This window comes from Bacillus rossius, chromosome 1, assembly GCF_032445375.1.
Source record: "Bacillus rossius redtenbacheri isolate Brsri chromosome 1, Brsri_v3, whole genome shotgun sequence".
NCBI lineage: Eukaryota > Metazoa > Arthropoda > Insecta > Phasmatodea > Bacillidae > Bacillus > Bacillus rossius.
This window is the reverse complement of record NC_086330.1, coordinates 364,728,030-364,752,377: the sequence shown is the minus strand read 5'-3', so window position 1 is coordinate 364,752,377 and position 24,348 is coordinate 364,728,030. Positions and strand designations below refer to the sequence as shown.

The following is a 24,348-nucleotide window of genomic DNA, read 5'->3' as shown; positions in this document are numbered from 1 at the left end:
TAGCAATACTTTATGATGTATCACTTCGCATCGGTTAAACACATCGTGCGAGCATAGAACAAAGAGTAAGGTCAGCAACACCACAATGCAGCGCTTTAGTCACTACACTAGTTTTGTGCATTAATTTCAACACTAGTCCATTGCAGTCATCTATGGCGCGTATCAAAATAAATAAGATGGCAGTTTGTGGGTGAATGGCGACGATTTTATCCGTTTGTCGTTTACCGTGCCGGGCAGAAAAGTGTTCGTTCAAATGAATATTTATAGAATATTTAAAAAATTTGAACGAGAAAATTCGTACTAGTGAAATTTTTTTACGTTGTTATATGGACATCTGACGGGACCAAAGGCATAGTTCGTAGTAATGAATTGTTCGCTCTAATGAAGTTCGTTAAAACTGTGTTTTACTGTATTTGTAACTGAAATATTTCATAATTAAAATACTAATTATCTTCATTTTAATATCCACATATTTAATTTTACGACATAGGTAAAATAAAACATCAAATTTGTGATTAGACATTCATTAATTTATTTATTCGAAAAACAGAACAATTTAGACAGCTCACAGCAGACTAGACTTACCTAATAAGTTAGATTCACATGTTCTTAATACTTCTAGTACAGAGATATGCAAACGATTATAACTGTGAAGGAATGCTCAAACAATGTTACTAGCCTTTAAATTATTAAAAACGTAAAAAATTTAAAACGTGTTCACAACACTATACAAACTACACAACATTGCCTTCACGACAATAAATAACGCAAGAGACAGGAACAGAGATGCACAGCATCCCCACATGGACTTCAGTCTTCGATCAGAGAACTGGGTCAGAGGTCGCTCAGTCCACCTCCTCCATGCGAGAGGCGTCCTCGCCCTCCGCCTCCAGGGGGGGCATCTCCACGTCCGCAGCCTTCTCCTCCTCCGCCACCTGGGGGTCCTCCTCGTCGATGCCCAGCCCCAGCTTGATCATGCGGTAGATCCTGGCCGCGTGCACCTGGGGCTCCTCCAGCGCGAAGCCCGACGACAGCAGCGCCGTCTCGAACAGCAGCATCACCAGGTCCTTCACCGCCTTGTCGTGCTTGTCCGCCTCCGCCTTCTGCCTCAGCGTCTCCATCACCGGGTGGTCCGGGTTGATCTCCAGGTGCTTCTTGGCGGCCATGTAGCCCATCGTGGACGTGTCCCGCAACGCCTGGGCCTTCATGATGCGCTCCATGTTGGCCGTCCACCCGTACTGCGACGTCACGATGCAGCACGGGGACTCCACCAGCCGGTTGCTCAGCACCACCTTCTCCACCTTCTTGTCCAAGATGTCCTTCATCACCTTGCACAGGCCCTCGAACCTCGCCTTGTCCTCCTCCCGCTTCTTCTTCTCGTCGTCCGTCTCCGGCAGCTCCAGGCCCTCCTTGGTGACCGACACCAGCTGCTTGCCGTCGAACTCCTTCAGCTGCTGCACCACGTACTCGTCTATCGGCTCCGTCATGTACACCACCTCGAAGCCGCGCTTCTTCACCCGCTCCACGAATGAGGAGTTGGCAACCTGCTCCTTGCTCTCCCCGGTGATGTAGTAGATCACCTTCTGGTTCTCCTTCATGCGGGCCACGTAGTCCTTGAGCGAGCAGGCCTCGTCCCCGGAGGCAGACGTGTGGTAGCGCAGCAGCTCCGACAGCTTCTTCCTGTTGGTGCTGTCCTCGTGGATGCCCAGCTTCAGGTTCTTGCTGAACTGCTCGTAGTACTTCTTGTAGTTGTCGGCATCTTCCGCCAGCTCCTCGAACAGCTCCAAGCACTTCTTCACCAAGTTCTTCCTGATCACCTTCAGGATCTTGTTCTGCTGCAACATCTCCCTGGAAATGTTCAGGGGCAGATCTTCACTGTCCACCACGCCCTTGATGAAGTTGAGGTACTCAGGAATCAGGTCATCGCAATTGTCCATGATGAACACCCTCCTCACATACAATTTAATGTTGTTCTTGCGCTTCTTGTTTTCAAAGAGGTCAAACGGTGCCCTACGAGGTACGAACAGCAATGCCCTGAACTCCAATTGGCCTTCAACAGAGAAGTGTTTCACAGCCAGATGATCCTCCCAGTCATTGGTCAGAGACTTGTAGAACTCTCCATACTCTTCCTGGCTTATATCATCCGGGTTTCGAGTCCAGATCGGCTTCGTCTTGTTTAGCTCTTCATCCTCCGTGTATTTTTCTTTTACCGTCTTCTTTTTCTTCTTCTTGTCTTTACCATCTTCATCTTCCTCATCCTCTCCAACATCTTCAATCTTTGGCTCATCTTCACTCTTCTTTTCTTCCCCTTCTTTCTCCTCTTCCTTCTTCTCCTCCTCCGCCTCGTCGTCGCTCAGCTCCTTGTCGCGCTCCTTCTCCACCTGCAGCTTGATGGGATAGCCAATGAACTGCGAGTGCTTCTTCACGATCTCCTTGACCTTGCGCTCCTCCAGGAACTCCGCCTGGTCCTCCTTGATGTGCAGGACGATCTTGGTGCCGCGGCCCAGGGGCTCGCCGGGGTCGGGGCGGATCGTGAAGGAACCGCCGGCCGACGACTCCCACAGGTACTGCTCGTCGTCATTGTGCTTCGAGGAGACCGTCACCTTGTCAGCCACCAGGTAGGCAGAGTAGAAGCCCACGCCAAACTGACCAATCATCGAGATGTCCGCACCTGCCTGAAGAGCTTCCATGAAGGCCTTGGTCCCAGACTTGGCGATGGTTCCCAGGTTGTTCACCAAGTCAGCCTTGGTCATGCCAATGCCACTGAAACAAAACATTCAATACATAAATTTCCCTGCAGATATCACACAATACTGGGGTAAAAGTTATCTACACACTGCACTGAAATCTGGCAGTCCTGTGCATTTTCAGGGTGGCCACTCTTCTGGGATAATAAAATTCCTGGTTTTTTCCAGGTTCTTTCAAGGGTGGTTTTTATCAATATTTGCATACAATTTGCATTTTTGTTACACAAAGCACACACAATATGATGTTTTATTGCCGTTAAACAATATACAACTTAACTATAGGCTTAAAAATTAAATCAATGAACTTGCTTAAAACAAAACCTACCACCAACAAAAAATTTATAATCTCACGTCACAAAAATTACTTGACACCAAACGCACGTGTTTTGCCCCTCTTGCGTGGCTGGCTAATGCTTTTCTTCCCATCCATGCTACCGATATAGATTTTAACATTACAGAAATTGCAAATAGCGTTCGTCCCGCACTTTGGATCTTTCTCCACCCATTCAAACTCTTCCGTACATTTGTCATTGTATGTGGTGACCGAACTCGTTGACATTTTGATAGTCTGCGCCAATTACATGTTAGATTAAAAGATTCAAAACAACGTCCCGCACAACTAAACTTTTAAAAAAAACTCGAGAAAAGTATCCGTGATACCGTGACGCAACAACATGAGTGCAAAGTAAAAACAAATATACATACAAAACTAGTGCTACCAACATGCCGTGCGAGAAATTACTACCATCCTACAACAACATTTTCAGCCAAAATGCTGTTGCTTTTGAATACAGAAACATAATAAGTATGGAAGTCTGAATTGTTAACGGTTTCTTACGTACTACAAAAGTTTTTAAATGCAATATGAACAAATTAACTTTCACAAAATATAGCACACGAGCACACTGTCGTGCTTCGACGGGTGGTGAACGTGCTCATTTAACAGCCGTATGTTATTGTGATCGTTACTTCATAAAAAAATTCCCGGTTTTAATAAAAATTCCTGGTTGATTCCAGGTATTCCTGGTTTTTTTTAAGAAATCCTGGCTATTTCCCGTATTTCCCGATTTCCCGGTTGGCTGGCCACCCTGATTTTAATGTAATGTAAATGCCAACTTAGCTGTATTAAAAAGTATTCAGCACCAGATACATTTAAACAGGGTACAGAAATTTAGGTGGAAGCAAGACAGATGAATCCTGGTTTTGAAAGTCAGATCAAACATCAAAAACATTGTCCAACTATCTAAGTAGTAATAAAACCATGAGGCAGAAGTAGGGATGGGGCGACCGAATCCAATATCCGCCGAATCCTAGGGATTCGAAGGTTCGGCGGGTCTGATATAGGATTCGTCAAAGGATTCGGTTTTTACTATTTACGGGAAAAAAATACAGTAAAACTCGCTTACGAGGTCCCGCATGGTAGGTTTTTCCGTATAAAGCGTTTAAACTGCCCGAGGTTTCGTCATTTACGCCATTAAATGTGCGATATAATGTCCGTTAAATTTTTTTCTGAAACTTCTTGTCTCAAATAATGGCACACGTAAATATGAAGAAAAGACAAATGAACAACAACATACGAAGAAATATGGATGATGTACCATAACTACAGTACAAACCCAATAGTTATTTTAAGATAATTACCATAAAAAGAACTAAAGATTCTTTGTAGAATACCATAATTACTACAGAAGCATGATAGCTACCATATTTGCACTATAGTTACCGTAACAACTGAGATGTATATTTACCGTGATAGTAATGTATTATTTATTTATGACATATTAAATTAAAGAACATTGTTAAAAAAAAAAAGGGGTGTTAAACTTTGATATGTACGGTTCGCACATGTTGCTAAGAAATAATGCGATCTGAAAGAATGCAGTACTACTACGAAAAGTGAAAATGGTACTCGTGGATTTTTAGGTTATGGCAGTCTCTTTCGTTTTTCAGTAATATCGGCCGTAAATTAACAAGCGTACTGTATCGGAAGTCAGCAGAAATGCCGATTCAACTAAATACGTATTGGCAAAATCGGCTTCTTCAATACAGCTCTACATTTAATGACATGAGTAAACATATTTCAGACTTCAGGATATTGAAAAAGACTTTAATTTCCATGTAGGTTTATTGTGTGTATGTTTTTTTTGCAAGTGTAAATTGAATGAAGTAAAATGTTTTTATTTTTATTACTTTCAATTGATTAAACTTTAATGACCAGTTACAGATATTTATGACTAATTTTGAGGTTAAGCAATTTTACTAAAGCATTCCAGTCAAGCAGGTTGCCAGCGAGAGATGCTTCTCTTTTGCTGGAAACACTATCTCCAATTGTAGAGCTAATTTAACTCCTGAACGTGCAGAACAAATTATTGTTCTGAATGATAGATTAAAGAACAGAATTTAATACTCTGTGACAATCTCTCTCAGAATTATTGTGCTGAAAAGTGGAAATGTTGAAACAATGTGAATGTACTTTTCAAACATGATTTTTGGTGCTAAGTTTGTTGAAGCTCAGTAAGGACTCCATAAAAATTGACAAGGGTGAAATTTTTCCAAAGATATGTTACATTTACACAAAAATATACATACTTGGTTATGTTAGTTGGATGATATCAGTTACTAATGAACCAATGGAAACAGGTAAGATTCAATGAAAAAAAATGTTATTTTTTTTCTAGCACTGCAAAATGTAAACACACTCTGTAAATAGTTACCCAAAATTAATAAGCCCACCTCATTTTAATACTTTATTCAAATTAAGATAAAAATAATTTCCCAAAAATGTAACTGTACCACAAAAGCTCGAGCTCGGCTCGAAGTAAAATTCTTAGGCTCGCAGACCTCTAGCTTATTTATAGAAAAAATCCTAACCGCTTATCTGTACTAAAACTGAAATTTCTCAAGAATTTTTTTTTTATCTTTATATACACATACCAGAAATGTACCAATCTACATGTGATAAAGTCAAGGGACTTTTAGTGCAAGCAGAATACATCTCACTTACATTAGATATGTGGACATCATCTATTAAAAGATTCGGGTTTGAGTTCAAGATTCGGCAATTCCAGTCGAGGATTCGAGGAAATCAGGATTCGCCCCATCCCTAGGCAGAAGTAATGCAGTCCCCTATAATGACAGCAGTGAGACGTCTCGTTTAATAAGTACAAAGAAACCAATATGGCATCCCCTGTGGCGTTATAAAATTCTTTCATTCCTGAGCAGCATCGTGAACACATTTCTGTAGGCCTGTATTTCATTAATATGTTACTTCCCAATTCTGATCAGTGTTTCCTTTACATGTGCGTGAATGTTGACTTAATAAAAAGTGCAAAAGTGAGGTTAACGTTTTAGAGCGATTAATACCGTATTTACCTGAATGCAAGACGATTATTTTTTCTCCCGGCAACGGTAAAATAATTTCACATTCCTCTTGCATTTGAAAATCTTGATTTTTGATGGTAGTTTGTCCCACATTTATAGGCTAATACAATGTGAAATTACTTTTATGGTTAGGTACTTTTATGGGTACAGGCAATAAATAACTATTAACATTATAATCTATTAATGAAAACTACAGTACAATTTCAAGCTAATTTGTACGCAAAAAGATTATAAAAAAACATCTACGGTACTAGTCGCCATGCTTTGTTTATTTGCGCTCACGCCATAGATGAAGTATGCACGAAAGAAGACGTGAAACCTAGACTTGGGAGTTGGTAAAACAGGTCATTTCTCATGCTGAATTCTGTAGTACATGATATCTCCACTATGTTGCGAGCACTGTAACAATTTTAGTAACCCAAAGTGTTGTATACGTTTTAACAATGTTATTCTATGTAAACGAAATTGTTTATTTTCGTTAATAAACAAATGCGGTAAATTGCGGGAACCTAAAATGGATAGTGTTGAAAGGCAAGGAACATCAAGTTCTTTTATAAAGAATGGCTCTCTAACATATCACGATGCAAATTTTAAGCTCATTGTGGTAAAATATGCAGAAGACTTAATTTGTCCAAGACTTTGTAATGTATGCAAATAATTTTATTAAGTGGATCTTTCAAAACATAAAACAATGTAAGTACAGAAAATTATCTTTTTCATGACATGTAAAATGTTTACTTATAGCTTGTTAAATACTATTTTCTGGTTTATAAAGGTTAAAAAGTTAACCTCGCCTTGCAATCGGGTAAATACGGTATGTCTCAGTATAGTAACAGGTGAGAACACTTGACGAACGAATTAGGATTATTAAAGAAATTGAAAATAACCCTAGTGAAAAAATGTGTGGATGCAGCTAAAGCACCTGGGCCAACAAGCTTTTTTTTTTTTTTTTGCAAAATAAGGACATTCCTTTACAAGCAAGCACTGGCCAACTAGCAAAAAAAAAAAAAACTAAAAATGGTAGTCGACTTTCAAAGAAGTTGAAGACGTGTTATTCTCGTGGTATCAGCAGGCCAGTACTAAATTCCTGTTGACGGTACAATATTATAAGAGAAAGGAAAGCAGATTGCCCTGAGGTTGGGCGCTGAAAATTTATCTGCATCAAATGGTTGGGCAGAAAGATTCAAAAAGCGTCACAGCTGAACTTACAAGGTGTGGCGAGAGTGCTGGTGCGAGTGTTAAAACCACAACTGATTGGATACATAACCATCAAAAATTACAACAGTTATGCACCTAAAGATATTTACAAAGATGACGAAACAGGCCTCTTAAAACTGCCTGCCCGACAGAACATTGGCCATGAAAGGTGAAACCTGTCATGGGGGTAAGATATCGAAGGAAAGGTTGACTGTGTTAATGTGTGCAACATGGCAGCGACAAGCTTCAAACTCTTGTCATCTGAAAATTTCAGAAGCCCAGGTGCTTCAAAAACATTAAGACAATACCGGTAAAATATCAAGCAAACAAAATGCTTGGATAACTGTGGAGACTAAAATCATTCCTGCACACTTTGGATTGCACTATGGAAACTCGCAGCAGGAAAATGATTCTGTTTGTGGACAACTGTGCTGCAAACCCTAAAGACATCGCATTTCTTCGCAATGTGAAGGTTGTCTTCTATCCTGCAAAATTGTACTAGTGTATGCCAGCCTCTTCACATGGGAATTATCAAGTGTTTTAAACGTGAGTACCGGAAGATGTTAGTGTGAAAAGTGAGCCGAAGAGTGAATTTCCGAGGTGGAATTAAAGCTAAACATCCTACAAGATATTCAGTACCTAGCAGCATCATGGAAAAAGATCACTCCCATAGTGATTCAGAACTGCTTTTCCAAGTGTAGAGTTGCACAAGAAATTTGATCTAGTTCTGTGGATAAAACCGATGATGTCTACTTGTGAAGATAACTTCAAAAAACATGAGAATCATGTAGGCTTTGACACTTAAGCTACTGGTGACGAAAAAGTGGTTACTTGTGTCCAGAGCATGGATGAAATGTGCGAGGCTACAGAAGCAGTACATCAGCACAGCAGTGAAGAGGAAGAAGCTGATTTGCCAGCAGAGAAGGTTCCATCATTAGCTGAAGCACATTGTGCACTGGAAATACTGAAGACTTTCTGCCACGCTCTCAGAATGAGAGACCAGGATCAAGATAGCATGCCTCCAATGGAAGCCATGTAATTAAACATGAGAAGAAAGAATGTAAGGGAGTCAACCATTAAGGACTTCAAGAAGAAATAAAGAGGGTAAAAATAGTGTTTAAGTGCAATTTAAAAAAAGAATATAAAAAATTTTAGTGTTATTTTTAGTTTATTACATATAATTTTGTTTAATAGAGAGTAAAATTACACATTGAGGAACTCCAGGACTAGGAAAGTTTGTTTGTATGTACTGTACCTGATTTGTATTTTTTATAACTAGCCTAGGTTTGTTTGTAGGTCTCTTGTGCATAGGCTATGTTTTATGTTAGTGTAAATTTAAATAAGTAAAATGCTTTTATTTTTATTATTGATTCAACTTTAATGACAAGTAACTGATATTTTCTGACACTAATTTTACGTTGAAATATTTTTTTCAAAATCTAAGAGAGAAGTCTACATCTATTGAATGTCAGCATTTGATTTATTTGTTGGTCCCCTGAAAAACTATAGAGGTTTGACTATTCAACTACATGCACATACATACAGGCATCAACAAAAGATGGACAAAAGGTTACAACGTTTGAAAAAATCTTTGGTAGGTCACAAGGGAGGAAATTTTCAAGCAATGCAATTGAGAAAACTTTCGTCAAGTTGAGTCGGTAGTAGCGATGGTGATTAAAAAAAAGGTATAATTTGTAACAAATGTTTGTGCGAAGATACTTGCAAGGGTAAAACGTGCGATTTTACAAACTTATAAACCTGATAGCACACCATAAGCAGTGTAGGGCAACCTATTATCCAGCAACTTTGTTTTCGACCAACGCAGACCCCAGTGTCAGGCGGCGGTCACGTGATTCTCTAGCGAAGTGGAGTGGATCAGTTGACGATTGTGCTTCCTGGATACACAGCTCCCGAGATAGTGCTTCGCAGGTTGGTTTACACGATAGTTTGCATTATCGCTTCAACTTCAGGGATTAAGTCACACATCTCAGCCAGTACACCATTACGTGGACAAGCAAAGGAAATAGTTAATGTCGTAACATTTAAAATAACAAACGTTTCATTAAAAGTATCATTGTGGAAGGTAATATTAAAAGTGATAGTAGTTTATCATTAAAGTATTTCGAGATGACTGCATTGTGAACTGCAGCAAAAAAAATACTTGTGCAAACTGTTGAAACACCTCTGGTTTTCAATGGAAAAAAATGTCAGTCTAGAAGAAAACTTAATAGAAAAACCTGAAATTGCAGCATGGAGAGGAAAATATTTACAACATATTTGTGCGTACCGAAATGCAGGGCGGAATATAGTATATATTGATTGAACATATCTACACGCTACTCAGTGTTAAGTTCTTGTTGGCAATCCAGCACTGAAGTGAGGGTCACAGAATCTATCGGTAAAGGGCAAAGATTGATAATTGTGCATGCTGGTGGCGAACAAAGCTTTGACCAGAATGAGTTATCGATTTTTAAATCAGAACAAAAATCTGGTGACTTATCACGATGATATGAACTATGCAAATTTTTCATTGTGGCTATAACAAAAGTTACTTCCAAATTTGCCAATGCACAGTGTTATTGTTTTAGACAATGCTAGTCACCACAATGTTCAAACTAATAGAAAACCTTCAATAGCTATTCTTCAATGTGACATTCAAGATTAGCTTAGGGAAAATGGCATCGACGAAGGCAGACTACCAAGCATTGAGGTTAGGAATTTCAGATTTTAAGTTCAGCAATGGTTAACTACAACAGTTTAAGGATCGCAACAATCTTGTTGGCAAAACGATGTGTAGAGAGTCGGCAGCAGTATATACGACCCAAGTCAAATGTGGTCAACAATGCCTATAAGATAGTACAAACCAGAATTTATGTTTTTAAAACAAACGTTTCAATAGAAAATGTCATGAATGCAAGTTTATTGAAGTTTGTATTATGACTTATTCTGCAAGTGTTGCATTGTGTTTGTTTTCTTTAGTGTTGACATATTGTCATGCATGTAGTGAAGCCAGTTTATACTACCATACCAACGGTGTATAATTTTCATTATAATTGTAAATAAAAGGAATTTAAAGTTCCATCATTTTTATTGTCATTATGTCCCAATAGTTTGGTTAATACAAACCCCCGTTATTACAAAGTGCTAAAATTATGGTCCCTTCAGGTTTGTAATAATGAGGTTTGACTACCCAAAAAACTAACACCATGAAGTTTGAATATAAATACTCACGTATCAATGATGGTCAGAGTCCTGTCATTCTTGTTGGGGATGATTTTGATCTGCAGATCCTTCCCAGAATCCAGTTTCGAAGGGTCAGTCAAAGACTCGTATCGGATCTTGTCTAGTGCCTGAAACAGATTAACAATTCCTCCAAATTCCTGCTACAAAAAGATAAATCTGAAGAAAACATGAACTGATAATTTGAAACAGTGTGTAAGAAATTTGCGGGTACACAAAATATGTTATTTGTATTAGAGATGTTTAGAAAAAAGTTACACATGTGCTAAAGGTACCAAAATTAGGTAATGAAAAAATGGTTCCTTAGGGTATGCAAGTTTTGAAACAAGATAACATGAAATATATGGGATGGGGAGGAAGCTAAAGTAAATGTTTGCACACATTTGCATCACAAAGTGTGTGGAAATTCATGAACAAGGTGGTAAATGGGAATAAAATAAGACCTGTACAGAAAAGTATTTTGAAAGAGACTATTTAGGTACATAATATTAACAATACACTACACAAACTTATCGAAAAAGTCTGAATTAGATTCATAAATATCCACCAACGTAACTGTTCAATGCATGAACTACAGCCAATATAATTGCCAAAAATTTTTTAATGAAGAATCCATCACAAGCTAGGCAAACTTACTCTTTGACATAACTAATTCACAATTCCATCACAACAACTTCGCCGAGAATACGCTAATACAATACATACAAAACAAGAAATAAATAGTAAAACTAAATTTTCAGAGATAAAAAAAAAACCTATTGTATGTAGCAACAATACATCTTTGCTAACAGTGGTACATTGAAAGCTACACTTACATCAGACGAGTTAGAGATGAGCTCCCTGAGGAAGATCTCCTTGTTGGAGTAGAAGGTGTTGATGATGAGGGACATGAGCTGGGCGATCTCCGCCTGGAAGGCGAAGGTTTCGACCTCGCCGGCATCCCCCTTGTCGCCAGCATCGACCACCTGCATCTCTTCCGGCATCTGCGACCCAGGAACACCAGTTAGCACAAGGCACACTGCACTACCCGCAGCTTAATGATTAGGAAAATCAAAAGCAAGCGGCAATACAGGCGAATGGTTAACGTGTGGCTAGAAATGTTACTCAATTGCGTCGTTAACATTACATCAACGGTAATAAGCAGCAGAGCCGGTAAAAAGAAAAAATTGTCACCTGAAACAGTAATTAGTTGCTACCAGCTAATTTAATAGTAGCAGCATTGTGCTACATAAACGCGAAATTACGTCCATTTTCCTTGGCACCCCTCCTAGGCAGAAAAGGCCGGATATAGCCTTATTTCCTTTGTATTCTGCATATAGCGGTAGTACCGATTAAAAATTAACCATGAAACGTTTTTTAGACATTTCTTTATTCGTATTCTGAAATCGCACATCTCAAAATTTCAGATAAACTAGTTCTGATTAAGTTAAGTATTATACGATTCATATGTTAATACTTACTTCGTAGGCTAGCCAGGCAAAACACGTGAATCGATAATGCGTCCGAATTGAAACCAAATTTTTTCCAAGTTGTTACCGACATTTAAGAAAGCAAAATGTTAATATACAAAACTACACAATTGAAAATAATTCGAACATGGCGTCATTACTTTATCAGGCTACGCATGCATATTCAAATTACGTCACAATGACTAATGAAATCTGAGTTAGTTCAAATCATCGGGACGAGAGTTAATTTGAGGGAATAAACTAAAACCATTCTCGTATTTAATAAACACTGAAAATTTTAAGTTACACGGCAAGCTACAAATACCATTATTTGAAGTTATAAAAAAAGTGGAAGGTTTGAACATATTCAAGTCTTACTATACCTTGAAGGTCTCCGGCAATATTATTCCCGGTAGATAATTTCTCGCACCCAAGTAAAAGAAACGCGCGATCCAAGAACCGCTAAGAAATACACGCCTCACGTAGTCACCAATGAACAACCTACAGAATTGCCGCCGAGCCCGTATATAAAGCCTGTCCTTTGTGTTCTGGAAGTTGCCAGGAAGTGTTTCTATTACAGGAGAAAAAAAACCACATCCTGTGAAGATCGTTCCTTCTGTAATGTTCTAGACGCGAAGTATTGGTTCTTGCTTTATTTGAAATTTAGTAAGGTATGTTTTAGGTCATCTAATTAATTGAAAGTAATTTTAATTCAATGTAATTTTTGTTTTAAACATGTAAACTTAAGAAATGGTATGAAATTCGCAATTACGTCACTTCCTTTGCTTCAAATGAACGACTATCGTGGTCGTGGATCGACCAACGTTGGAATCGATATTGTCGATTGTAAAATGAATTTAGCTCGTCTAATGGTGGGGAGGGAAGAAGAGCGCGCCAGAAACGTAGCCAATCATATTTGGCCATCTGTCTTTTACGTTCCCAATTTTCCAGCATGTTTGATTTTCAACGAGAAAATTCTGCCGTTGCCATATAGGACACGGTACTAGAATTTTCTCTACGTTTCTTTTACTAGTTTCTGTAAGTTTCTTAATTGTAAGTTATCGAAACAACTAAATAGTTTGGTCGAAAATAATTTTATTTACTATGGTATGTTTTGGTTAGGTCGACAATATACATCTGGCAGTGTGCTGGAAGTATTATTTTGGATAATTTTATGGATGGATTAGGGCTTTAAAATTAGTTTAAGAATTTTTATATGTATGTTTTCTGTTTTGCTGTGTTCAACGACTATTTATTTCAAATACGCACAACTGGCAATGTGAATTGATTTTGCAGCTTTTGCAACCTTTCAACATCCTTAAACACGGTAGAACAGAGAAGTTTTAGTTATAATGATGGAAGAGGGTCAGTAGTTTTATTTATTTTTTTCTTAGCACCCAATAGACTTAATTGATTAGCATGGCTCTCTAATATAGGGCTTGTATATGATTACATATACTAATTCTAATAATATGTACAATGAATATATACATTAACTAGCATAAAAATTATATCACAACTTTCTAATAATGGATATTATGTTAAACAATTAAATAAGTATTAGCAGAGTTTGTTGAACATTAGATCAATCTGTCTATTTCTAGTCCTATTCACATTGGACATCGTAGTTCACATCATAGTTAAAAATCACTCTTATTATGTTATACACTATGAACTATTTATACAGTCACAATTGAACTTTACATTCATGCAATTATTGTTCACATGACACTTAATAGAGCAATACTTCTATTTACACAATCATAATTTATATACTACCAATTAAACTAGGGTAATGGTCATGAGCTAAACACATTAGTTTAAGTACAAAATTTTATGTTGTACATACAAAGGCTCAATATGTATTCTTCAATTTCTTGAACACTATATAGATACTGGTTTTCAAAAAAAAAAAAATTTTATTGTTAAATTTATGTATATCAATTTCAGAAGTAACTTGTTTAGGTAAATTATTGTACATTTTCAGACCAGAGTGGAATTTTCTAAAGAGAGCTGCTATGTTGAGTTAACCTCGATTTTTGTGCATTTCTTGTATTGTGTGTGTGTACGTCTTCATTTTTACTATAGTTATTCAGATATTGTTTAATCAATTTGAGTGCTTGAATGGCGTATTCTGTGTAGAATGTTTTAATTTGGTGAGTTTAAAGGGGAGGAAGGAACTTGGGCCGGACGGGATAGGGAACGGTAACCTTAAGTTTGGGGGGTGAAGATTTAATTTGATATTTAACTGTGATCAAACATCCCTGGAGGAGGGGAAGTTGCCAAATCATTGGAAATAAGCGGTAGTGGTACCAATTAACAAGGGAGGTAGGGATAAGACAACCCGGCGAACTACAGACCAGTCCTGACATCCTGTGTAGGGAAACTAATGGAGAGACTGGTGGGCAGTTGTATGACCTAGGTTTCGGTGGACGATAGCATGGTATCAGGAGAACCATGTGTTCTCATGTGGAACACATGGTAGGGTTGTTGAAGAATCTGGTTGAAGTGGTGGCCCTTTGGAGGGGGGGGGGGAAGGAGGAAATCAGATGGATGCAATTTTAATAGACTTTGTAAAGGCATTCTATAGAGTACCTCACAAGAGGCTAATGGAGAAGATAGAGATGTTGGTGGAGGATGAGAGAGTAGTTGGTTGGGTAGGAGACTTCATTAGGGATAGAAGGCAGAGGGTGAGGGTGAGTGAGGAAAGATCTGAAGAGGGGGAAGTGACATCAGGAGTTCCACAAGGGAGTTCACGATAATGTTGAATGATATTAGAGAGGGGATGGAGGCCAGGATGAGAATATTGCGAACGATTGTGTAGTGTATGAGGTGGTGGGGGAAGGGGTTCACCTGCAAGGTGACTTGAGCAGACTGGAACAATGGACGGAGCAGAATGGGATGTCTCGTTGAAAAGATGAAGGTGGTTCGGTTCACGAGGAAGAGGAAGGTAACAAGGGAAGTGAATATGTGGACGGGGCAGGAGATAAAGGAGGCCGAAGAGTACAAGTACCTGGGGGTGACCCTGCATCATAACCTGGGATGGGCAAAACAGGTTCAGCGGGTGGTGTGTAAGGGTAGGAGGGCGCTGGGACTGCTGGACAGGACCCTGCAGGGGGCAGGCAGGAGGGTAAGGTGGAAGGCATACTCCACATTGGTCAGGCCAGTGATGGAGCATGCGGCTGTGATCTGGGACCCCTGCCTAGTGACTGAGGTAAGGGAGATGGAGAAGGTGCAGCTTAGAGCGGCCAGGTGGGTGATGAGTATGTGTAAGGGAAGGGCAAGAGGGGAAAATGCATAGTCCGACAGACGATTAAGGAGCTAGGGTGGGAAGCATATCAAGGGAGAAGGGTGGAAATGTTAGCCTGTATAAGGTAATAAAGGGATAGGGGGGGGACTAGAATACACAGGTGGTTATAAAGGGTGGAGAAATCACAGGTAGAAGCTCCATAGAGACTGGAAGCAAATGGAAATGGGTATGAATGCTTTTCTTGGCAGTAAAGGAAGGGAGTGGATTGGTTTGGATGTAGAGATGCTAGTGGTAAAGGATCCGAGGAGAATGAGGAGAAGGGGGAAGGGAGTGAAAAGGGAAGACCCCTTCCCACCGGGTGAAAGCCCAATTGCGAGCGTAATAGTCAATTTAAGTACAAATCTGTAATAATAGATCAAATGTAGTAATGCAATGCAGTTAGATACCATGACCAGCCATTTTATTGACAAAGAGATACTAACTCTTATGATAACTAATGTTTCTTCTGCTTTTTTACAATGTAATCTATGTGATCTGTCAAAATTTAACTTAAACACTATAAATACACTTAATTACTAAGAACATATATATGCGTTAAATTTCTTCCCTATTTATTTAAAATGGGAGATAAATGTTTTCCATTTTCAAAGGCCATGTGTTTTTTTTTTTTTAATTTTTTTTTTATGTTTTTAATTTTAAATTATATTTCCTTTTAAAAAATGCACTTTTTTAATTAGTCTATTTCTGCATTTATCACCATGGTGCATGTCATTCATATTAATAATAAACATCAGTGGGAACTCTTACATCATTTGCAAAGCAGCTAGGTTGAAAATTTCTTATTTAAACCATGTTCTCTCATTCAAGTAACTTTTAAGCCACTTAAGAACTCTCTTTCACCCCAACTCTTTTAAAATTTTTCTAACAAAGTATCATGGTAAAATGGTTTCAAATCTCCCAGAATCTTAAATTAAAAATTAAAAATGCCAGTTTTTATTTGAGATCACAAGTTGTACAGCTGTTTTCTGTTATAAAATCCTTCTCGGAAACCCAACTGTCTTAGTCTCTCTTATCTTTTATTGTCTGTAATGCTCTCGGTGTCGACAAGACATCAGACTCAATTAATTTTGATTGTGTTGCTAGATCCTAGGTTAATAATTCAGAACATTGTGTGAGTTTGATGATTGTCGTATCTGACGTGTGTTGCAGGCTGGTTGTCTGCTTGCAGCTACCGTGCCCTGCAAGCCACTCGGAAATGTAAAGAATGCTGTGGCAAGTATCCCATCTCAGGGTACTTCATGACAGTAATAACGTAGGTGGAGGTGTTAGTTTACCGGAAAAGTAAAGGATGTCCATGAAAGAATGTCACAGTCTCAATGACATAAAGTTTAATTTAGATTACACCAATCCCTCACTAGCACGTCTTTTAGCGCGATGTTAATTGTACGACTCCAGTCTTAGAATAGCATGTCTGTAAATTTCAGTTGGCACGAAATCGCCACAGGCAAAAAAAAAAAGTTGGTCATGATGCCACAAAGTCTGTTTCAACTTGTAAACAAAGATGTACGTACTGTGGCATACACTTAGCCATACGAGGAGGGGAAGAGATGCGCGCTCAGTTCTGACTACGCTAGTGGCTGTTGTTCGAACATCACCTATGGCAAGTTCAGTTGCAGCTATGGAGTGTAAAGACCAAATGGTTTTCGTCCGCGCGTAAGCCACCGTGTCGTATCATTGTCGCCTGGCCACAGACCGGGCCGTGATGAACTTCAGTCTAGCCAGTGGCAGGGAATTCGCACGCACTAACACAAAGCAATTTCTGTCCATTCATCTGCTGGTAACAGAAGGGGGGCCAATATGGACTCTCATATTCTTAGGGATTCCGATACAAGTCTACAGCCAAGTGAGCTCTTACCACATGAGTGTCTGGATCACTATTGTATGCTCCGGCAACATGCTAATAGTTATTTTAGGTGCCAGTTTATCTAGAATGAACTCGAGTACACTTGCGACACATGCAATAGATTATGGTTCTAGAGAGATCTGAAGCTTATAAATGTAACTTTGGATTAACCAGAAAAAATATAAATAAATACATTCATAAAAATAGGAGGTTTTATTTCTTTCATCTGAAATTATATCTAATGGTCCACGAGAGATGTTTTCACGCAAAAAAAAATTATGGTAGTGTAGTGATACTAGAGGTGGGTCGAAAAGTATCAACCTGTTATTTTGGTACTGATACGCGCTTGTATCAGGAACGGCATACGAGTACACTTGAAAAGTATCAAGTACTTTAGTATCAGTTCAAAAATCGCCTGGAACAACACCACGGCCAATGTGCGCAGAACCCGATCGCAGATGACGGTCACTTGGGCGGAGCTTGTGAAAGGGGAGGGAGCAGGAACGACGAATAAAGGATAAAGAAGGGAAATAATGTAGGGGAGGAAGCGCAGGGGAAGGCGTTGAAGGAGAGGCGCAAAGCGAAATTGTTACGAGTCGTTTGGTTATTGTCCCACATCAAATTACGCTCAGTGCGCAGTGCGTGCACAGTCTCGTTCAATAATAAAACTAATGAAATTTTAATATTAAAAAGTACATTAATACAAGATATAATATTTATATTTGTGCACCTAACAGCTATGAAAATGCAAATAAATTCTCAATTGACACTAATAACAGATGTAATCAACATATGGACTTTTTTTTCCGAAAACAATTAGTAACTAGTGTTTTCATACATTAAAAGATTACGATTTTATCAAAAATTAAAAAAAAAAAAAAAAAACAGATACGTACATTAGTGAGCATACTATATCAATGTTTACGTTTCAAATGTTTCTTCAGATTAGTCGATGATGATTTATAACTCAGTTTTTGTTTACACAAATTACAATTAGCAAACTCATTATTTTCCGTAAAAAAATTTTTACACAAATGAAGTCTTTTTCCTGCACTTATCCATTCCTTATTTCACTATAAAGATACATACTAACTAAAAAGCATGACAGCCCGCAACAATGTACATGGTGGTAATTAATACACGGCCAGGACGAACTGCAGTGAATGTTGAACTGATTGATACTGGCTGTATCAGGCGGGCATGAGAGTAACAGAGGTAGAGAATTACCGGGCGTGATAAATAATGTAACAGAGACACCGATACCTTTTGACGCTGGTGATGACGGCACGGAGGATGTGTACCCTGTAACGAGAATGCTGATACCTTGACGCTTCCTGGTACCGCTACTTCTCTGATACAAAAGTATCAGAGACTTGTACCTAGGTACATTACTGTATCAGTATCAGGTTGAAACAGATACCGAAAATTGCTGTAACAACCCACCTCTAAGTGATACTGCCCACACCGATTTCTTTTTGCCATATTGGGGATCACAGTTCAACTTTAAACTAAAATTTTGAACTGAAATTGCAGATTCACTCTTAACAAATTGCAGAACAGGTTGTTACACTCAGGAGTTCCATTTTGCATTGGTAGCACTGCAAGCAAGAAAACAACAAAGCAGTACTCATGCATGCAATTATCTAAAACTGTTACTCTCTAATTGTTACCTTGAATCCACACTTTACAATGCTTACAGTTGATACTATTAAAATTTATAACTGTGACATTCTTTTAGGGCTGTACTGTAAACTGTAGTTTCTTCTTAGGTATAAGTAGTAAACAACAGGAAAGAAGTCATGTTTTTGCTGACAAATAACCATTATTTTTATTTTGACAGTTGAATATTCTTCCGTAAGTTCTGAGGAAGATCATTATTGAGTCTTGTTCTTTGGCAGATAAAGTATAATATACTTTATTTTATTTAATGAAATAATTTTGGAGGAATGCTTCATTTGAATATGTCAAAAATGTGCACATTTTTTATAGATTAGGCTATAATAGAAAAGTTATTTCTCACAAAACTGTACATAATTTATTACTTTTAATTTTAAGGTAATACTTGGGCATCATGCCTTTTTAGAAGGAAAAGAAAAAAAATCTGAAAACATGATTTTCACACACTACACATGTCCCTAAATTTACCCTGAAGGGATGGTTTCTTAATTCCTACTGGTGTGAAAATTAACAGTTTAAAGCTTACATTACAATACCTATGTGTTTTACACAGCAACCACCATTTATAGCTTACTCGTGATTGTGTATCCGTTTGTTAGCACAACTGTAGCCAACTATGGAGAATAAAAAATACAATAATTCTTGCATTTTATTTATAAGTTTATCCCTGGATCCTGAAGGCTTGATCTTGAAGGCATGATCCTGTGGGCTTGATCCTATGGTACATGATGCTTGCTGCTTTCATTCAGTACGTCGGAATATCCTGTACATAAAAAAATTTGTTATATAATTATGAATTATGATCATAAGTCGAATAAACAGGGTTTTTTTTCAACGTACAATCATAATTCTTTCTTATTTCACAATATTCTTTCATGTGCAGGATTCTGACATACGTACTGAAATTAAATTACAACATGTATTGATTTCTAGAAACTTAGTTTGTGAAACAAACATTTAAAGGGTTGAATATTTCAACACCATGGTACATATTTTTCATTTCTTGTACATTCTTTCATTTTTGACCCTTGACACCTATATTTGGATTCGAACTACTCTTTGGGATTTTAATTAGAGATTCAGATTAGAGAAGATTGGGAATTGATCCATCACTAATTTAAATGAAGTGTTATGTATAAGTGATACTATTTTTTATGCAGTATCATTTAGCAATTTATTTTATATTCTCAGAATATTAACAGTTGTCAGTTCCCTAATCCTGTAGTTTACTGTAGTTGAAGAAAGTTAATAGCTTTAGCTACAATGTTGTAGAAAGTATTTTTATTCCATACTAAGTATGTGGATCATGGTGAAAATTTTAATTGAATCACCACAAATATGTATGATGGTATGATAACAGTCCTACTGATATGGGAATGTGGTGTAAACTATGCTTGTCAGTAATACTCTGTAATATAATAAAGTGGAAGGTTAAATGTGAAGGCAAAAATTCCACAATGAAAATTCAAAATGAACACATTAAAACACCTAAATTGTACACACAACTACCCTTATAGTTAAGGGTAGATATAATAGTTAAAGAACCAAATCAGTGTTAAAACACATTTTTTTTTGAGTTATCCCACAAAATAATTAAATACGTAAAAAATTAGTCAGTTTTAATTTTTAACAGTAATTAATCAAAAAAGAGAAAAATTAAAAAGTTTAATTAACTCATTCTCAACATCCAGTTTGCCATATTGGATAAAGCTAAGTTTCACTGATGATCAAAGAAACTTTTGGCTCAACTGTGTTAATGCTCTCAATAAAAATATTCCTGTAACATTCAAAATATAAATTAAAATATGTTTTTTCCATATCATGGTTGAAAATGCTTTCTTTCAGATGAGGAACTCTTGTAAAAAAAAAGGGGGGGGGGGGGGGTGAAGAGCAGGCTAGATATTAAATATGCTGTTTGTAGAAGTAGTCTTAGGGCCAAAGGCTTCACCTTCCAGAAAAATCGCTAATCTGTAGCTATAGGGGCTGACGTGGAAATTACCAAATGTATGCATAATGCCCTATGTAGCTCTGCAACGTGATAGGCAGAAAAATTAAATATTCGAACTGAGCTAACTCTGTGGAATTAAAACTGCCAGAGTTGTTTTCTCCTATACATGGCTCTCTGTTACTTGCAGTTATGCACGCGGACAGACTCTTTCTTCTTTCCAAAAATTTGTTATTGATGTTTACTATCGAGCAAATAGCTAAGAGGACACTATCATGCTAACCCAAGTGCTATAAAACCTAACTAGTACAGAACTCTAATGGGGGAAAAAATCTAAAAAAAAATACAATCTACTGTGGCCGAAAATAATACAGTAGTTAGCCAGGAAGTTGAAATGAATACAAATTAAAATTCAAAGGAAACAAACTTAACTTGTGTTGAATTGGGAGAGTTATTGCAAGATCAAATAAATAACATAATATTAAACATGCATTTATTGTTAATTAAAAATGATAAATGTAAAAGAAATTGTGTAAAATAATTTGACTCTTCCATACTATGATTAAGACCTTAAAAGAAGTATTTTAAATATGTAACCATTTTCATATTAATGTCAATTTGTGCTGAATACATTAAATGTAAGTGTAACCTTATTTTTTCAATAGCTTCAAAATGTGATGATATGGTTTATTTATACTAAAATAAATACCCTTTTTCTTGTTAAAAAAATAATCATTGATTTTTTTTTTTTTTTTTTTTTTTTTACTGAAACTTATTTATGAATGTGCCTTTCAGTGTCTTTATTACAAAGACTTATTGACTGTAGAAGAAAAGGGCCCTACTGAATATCTTTTATATGATTAAATTATAAAATAACTTTTTTTGATCATAATTTGTACAGTATAATAATAACTATGTAGAAACTGACTATACAGTACTACAACATATTTCCAAGTCAATTTGAGATGGCCATTTTTTATTTTGTGTTGCTACACTTTGTCGACGCACACCTAGCACACTGTCTCAACACTTGACTGTCTCGTGTGAGTCATGAACCAGAGTGCGCTAAGTGCAGCACAGCCTTGGAATCAGGCAAGCAACTCGACTCGTGCCCTGTCTCTTGATGTTCGTGTTTCCACCTGCGCACTGTCTCACGACCTGAACAGTGTGCCACATAATCTCGCTCTACATGCTGGCTCGTGGTTACGTGATCACTCGTCAGTGTGTTGTATGTCGACATACTGTTTCAAAACGGTAAGCTGTGTTTCAAATACGTCTTGGACAAATTCACTGTGTCAGTTTCAGGGACGTGAGAAAGTAGGGCAAATGGCTCCAGTTTCAAGATTTTTAATATAATTATAAGGAAACCCTACACATTATGCGGTATACACATATTAAATGTATAGTTATGGCCATAGTAGGATTTAATGTCTCAATTTTTTTAAATTATAAATCATGGGTTTGAAAAGTCGTACTTCAGGTAATGGGTAGAGGGTCTGACTAAATATTTGCCCCTGGGTTCTTGGTTCTCTCAACGACCCTGGACACTTGGCCCACCTCTACACCAATAATACCCTCTTGTGGAATGTCTGTGAACCAGAAGGAAGCCAACTGAAGGCACAGGTAAATGCAATGTCGACATATTGCAGCGATAGGCACGAGAATAAACGCTACAGTACAGTATTGATGGTTAGCGGTGGTACTGTGTAGTTTCATAAGATGACACTATCAAATGTTGGCAGTTGGTCTGAAAACGTGACGTCGACCCAAGTGTCTCCCCTGCTCATAAAGACCGTTATGCTGCGCCAACCCCTGATCCACCCCTGCCCCGTGCAGTGTGATAATGTGTTAGTATTAAGAACATACTTATATGTTTAGTGTTTAATGTGTACTGTTTAAATTTTTTATGTATTTTTTTTTTACGTAATATTAATATTATGTATATGTTTTTCTAAAAACTTTGTGAAATAATTACGTGACTCTGTTCACCGGGCGACGAAGCCGAGACCAACACCCGGAATCTCTCCGAGCGCTGCACGTGTCGCGGAGTGGGGGTAGGATGGGCGGAGAGGCGCAACACGCGGCAGGAGAGGGGGCAGTAGGCATCTGGTGGCCGGACGAGGCAGACGCACGCAGAGACCAGTGTCGCAGAGCAACGACGGGTGAGATCGAGTCTGGGGATTGGAGATTTCGCGACCACGTGTGTTACGCCGCAAGTCATCGACATCGTTGTAAATAGTTTATAATTGTATATCAGGTTTTTTTCTTGTCACCAGACATTGCGCGTACAAGCGGGCACATTCTTACCGTAGCGAGACGGACTCTATGTCTCAGGCGCTGGCATTCAAACTTAGCTTTTTCACCGCTATCATTTAGAAGGGGCCATAGAGAGTTCTCTAACGTACGCACCACGAGACCACCGGGGAGGGGGGGGGGGGGGGGGCATTTGGTGCCTGCCCACCGAAACACCTGCAGCCGAGCTTCACTCCGCAGAGGGACGGGTGTTGTGCCGCGGGCAGCCCATGTAAAGGGACTGTGTGAGGGGCTAATTAAATCATTGCATCCAAACTGACGAACTTTTATTGTAGTACGGATAATGATATTTTTCCCCCGCCACAAGGCTTGAACCCCGACCCGAGAACAGAACGCAACCAGCATCACAGGGGGGTGATATCCGTGACTACGACAAACTGTGATTGGTTGAGGGTTTGATGGTTGGTGCAAATGAAATACATATCAAACTTATATTTTCATTTCAACAAAATTTGCATTAGACTAAGTATAAGTATGTATTTCCACCATTTTGTCTAGGTAAGATTTGGTTTCTGAATGTTAGAGAATTTAAAAGAATAAAATACTATAGGAGTTGTAGAAATATTGTTTTTATCCTAGAATTAGGTGCCAATTTTCAGTTCTTTTATCACAAATGTGGTTGACGGAATGATGAGAATTGGTAAGTTGAAATGTAAAACTATAGAAAAAAATTCCTTCCTTGGGTTTATTTTCATTACTTATTTATGAAATGTGTGAAACTTTCCATAAATTAGTTTAAAAGTATTGCATATTTGCTTTAACAATGTGAAAGTTTAACATGTATTTGTGATGCGTGTAATAAGAAGATCTTAGCATCTTTACATATAATATTTGCATCTTTAAATGTAAAAAATACTTCACTTCAAACATTAAAAGTGGAAATGCAAAAAGTTGAAAGTAGGCCAATGTTTGTATTTAATGTTTTTGTGTCTTGCATTATTTATACCTGGGCTACCTCCTGCAAGTAATACCACATCAACACACCATGACGCAAAGATGCCAGTGATGCCCCAATGCTCGTACTTTCTTGGGAAAAGGTTCATTTTATTTTATTTCAATCCCAAAATCTCTTAGAGAAATTTTATTTTACCGTCAAATAACCTTAAGTGAAGTCACATTCTTTTCAACCTGAAGTTTTCCCATAATGTGATACATTAATATTGACATTGTCCCGGGCTGCGCCCTTCTGAGCCCGATGTGCCACCACCTTTCCCCTTACACGCTGCGAACCCCCTCCTTCCACCACC

General features: G+C 38.0%; 2 protein-coding genes across 3 annotated transcripts in view; one reads left to right on the top strand and one right to left on the bottom strand.

The window, feature by feature from the left end:
- Positions 1 to 508: 508 nt before the first annotated feature.
- Positions 509 to 12,819, bottom strand: LOC134528361 (heat shock protein 83). The gene is made up of 4 exons (XM_063361925.1): positions 12,397 to 12,819; positions 11,381 to 11,548; positions 10,557 to 10,675; positions 509 to 2,763 (listed from the first exon to the last, which is right to left on the bottom strand). The coding sequence occupies exons 2-4, from the start codon at positions 11,546 to 11,548 to the stop codon at positions 846 to 848; spliced, it is 2,205 nt and encodes a 734-aa protein (XP_063217995.1). The 5' UTR covers positions 12,397 to 12,819; the 3' UTR covers positions 509 to 845.
- An 81-nt stretch (positions 12,820 to 12,900) lies between these two features.
- The window catches only part of LOC134528359 (uncharacterized), a 77,447-nt gene continuing 65,999 nt past the window's right edge, over positions 12,901 to 24,348 (top strand). Inside the window, exons 1-2 of one of the 2 annotated variants that reach the window (XM_063361921.1) lie at positions 12,901 to 13,051; positions 16,473 to 16,535. The gene's annotated coding sequence lies outside the window, so the exon portion shown is untranslated. Of the gene's footprint in view, positions 13,052 to 16,472; positions 16,576 to 24,348 lie in introns of both variants that reach the window. The other variant, XM_063361923.1, reaches the window with a different exon arrangement.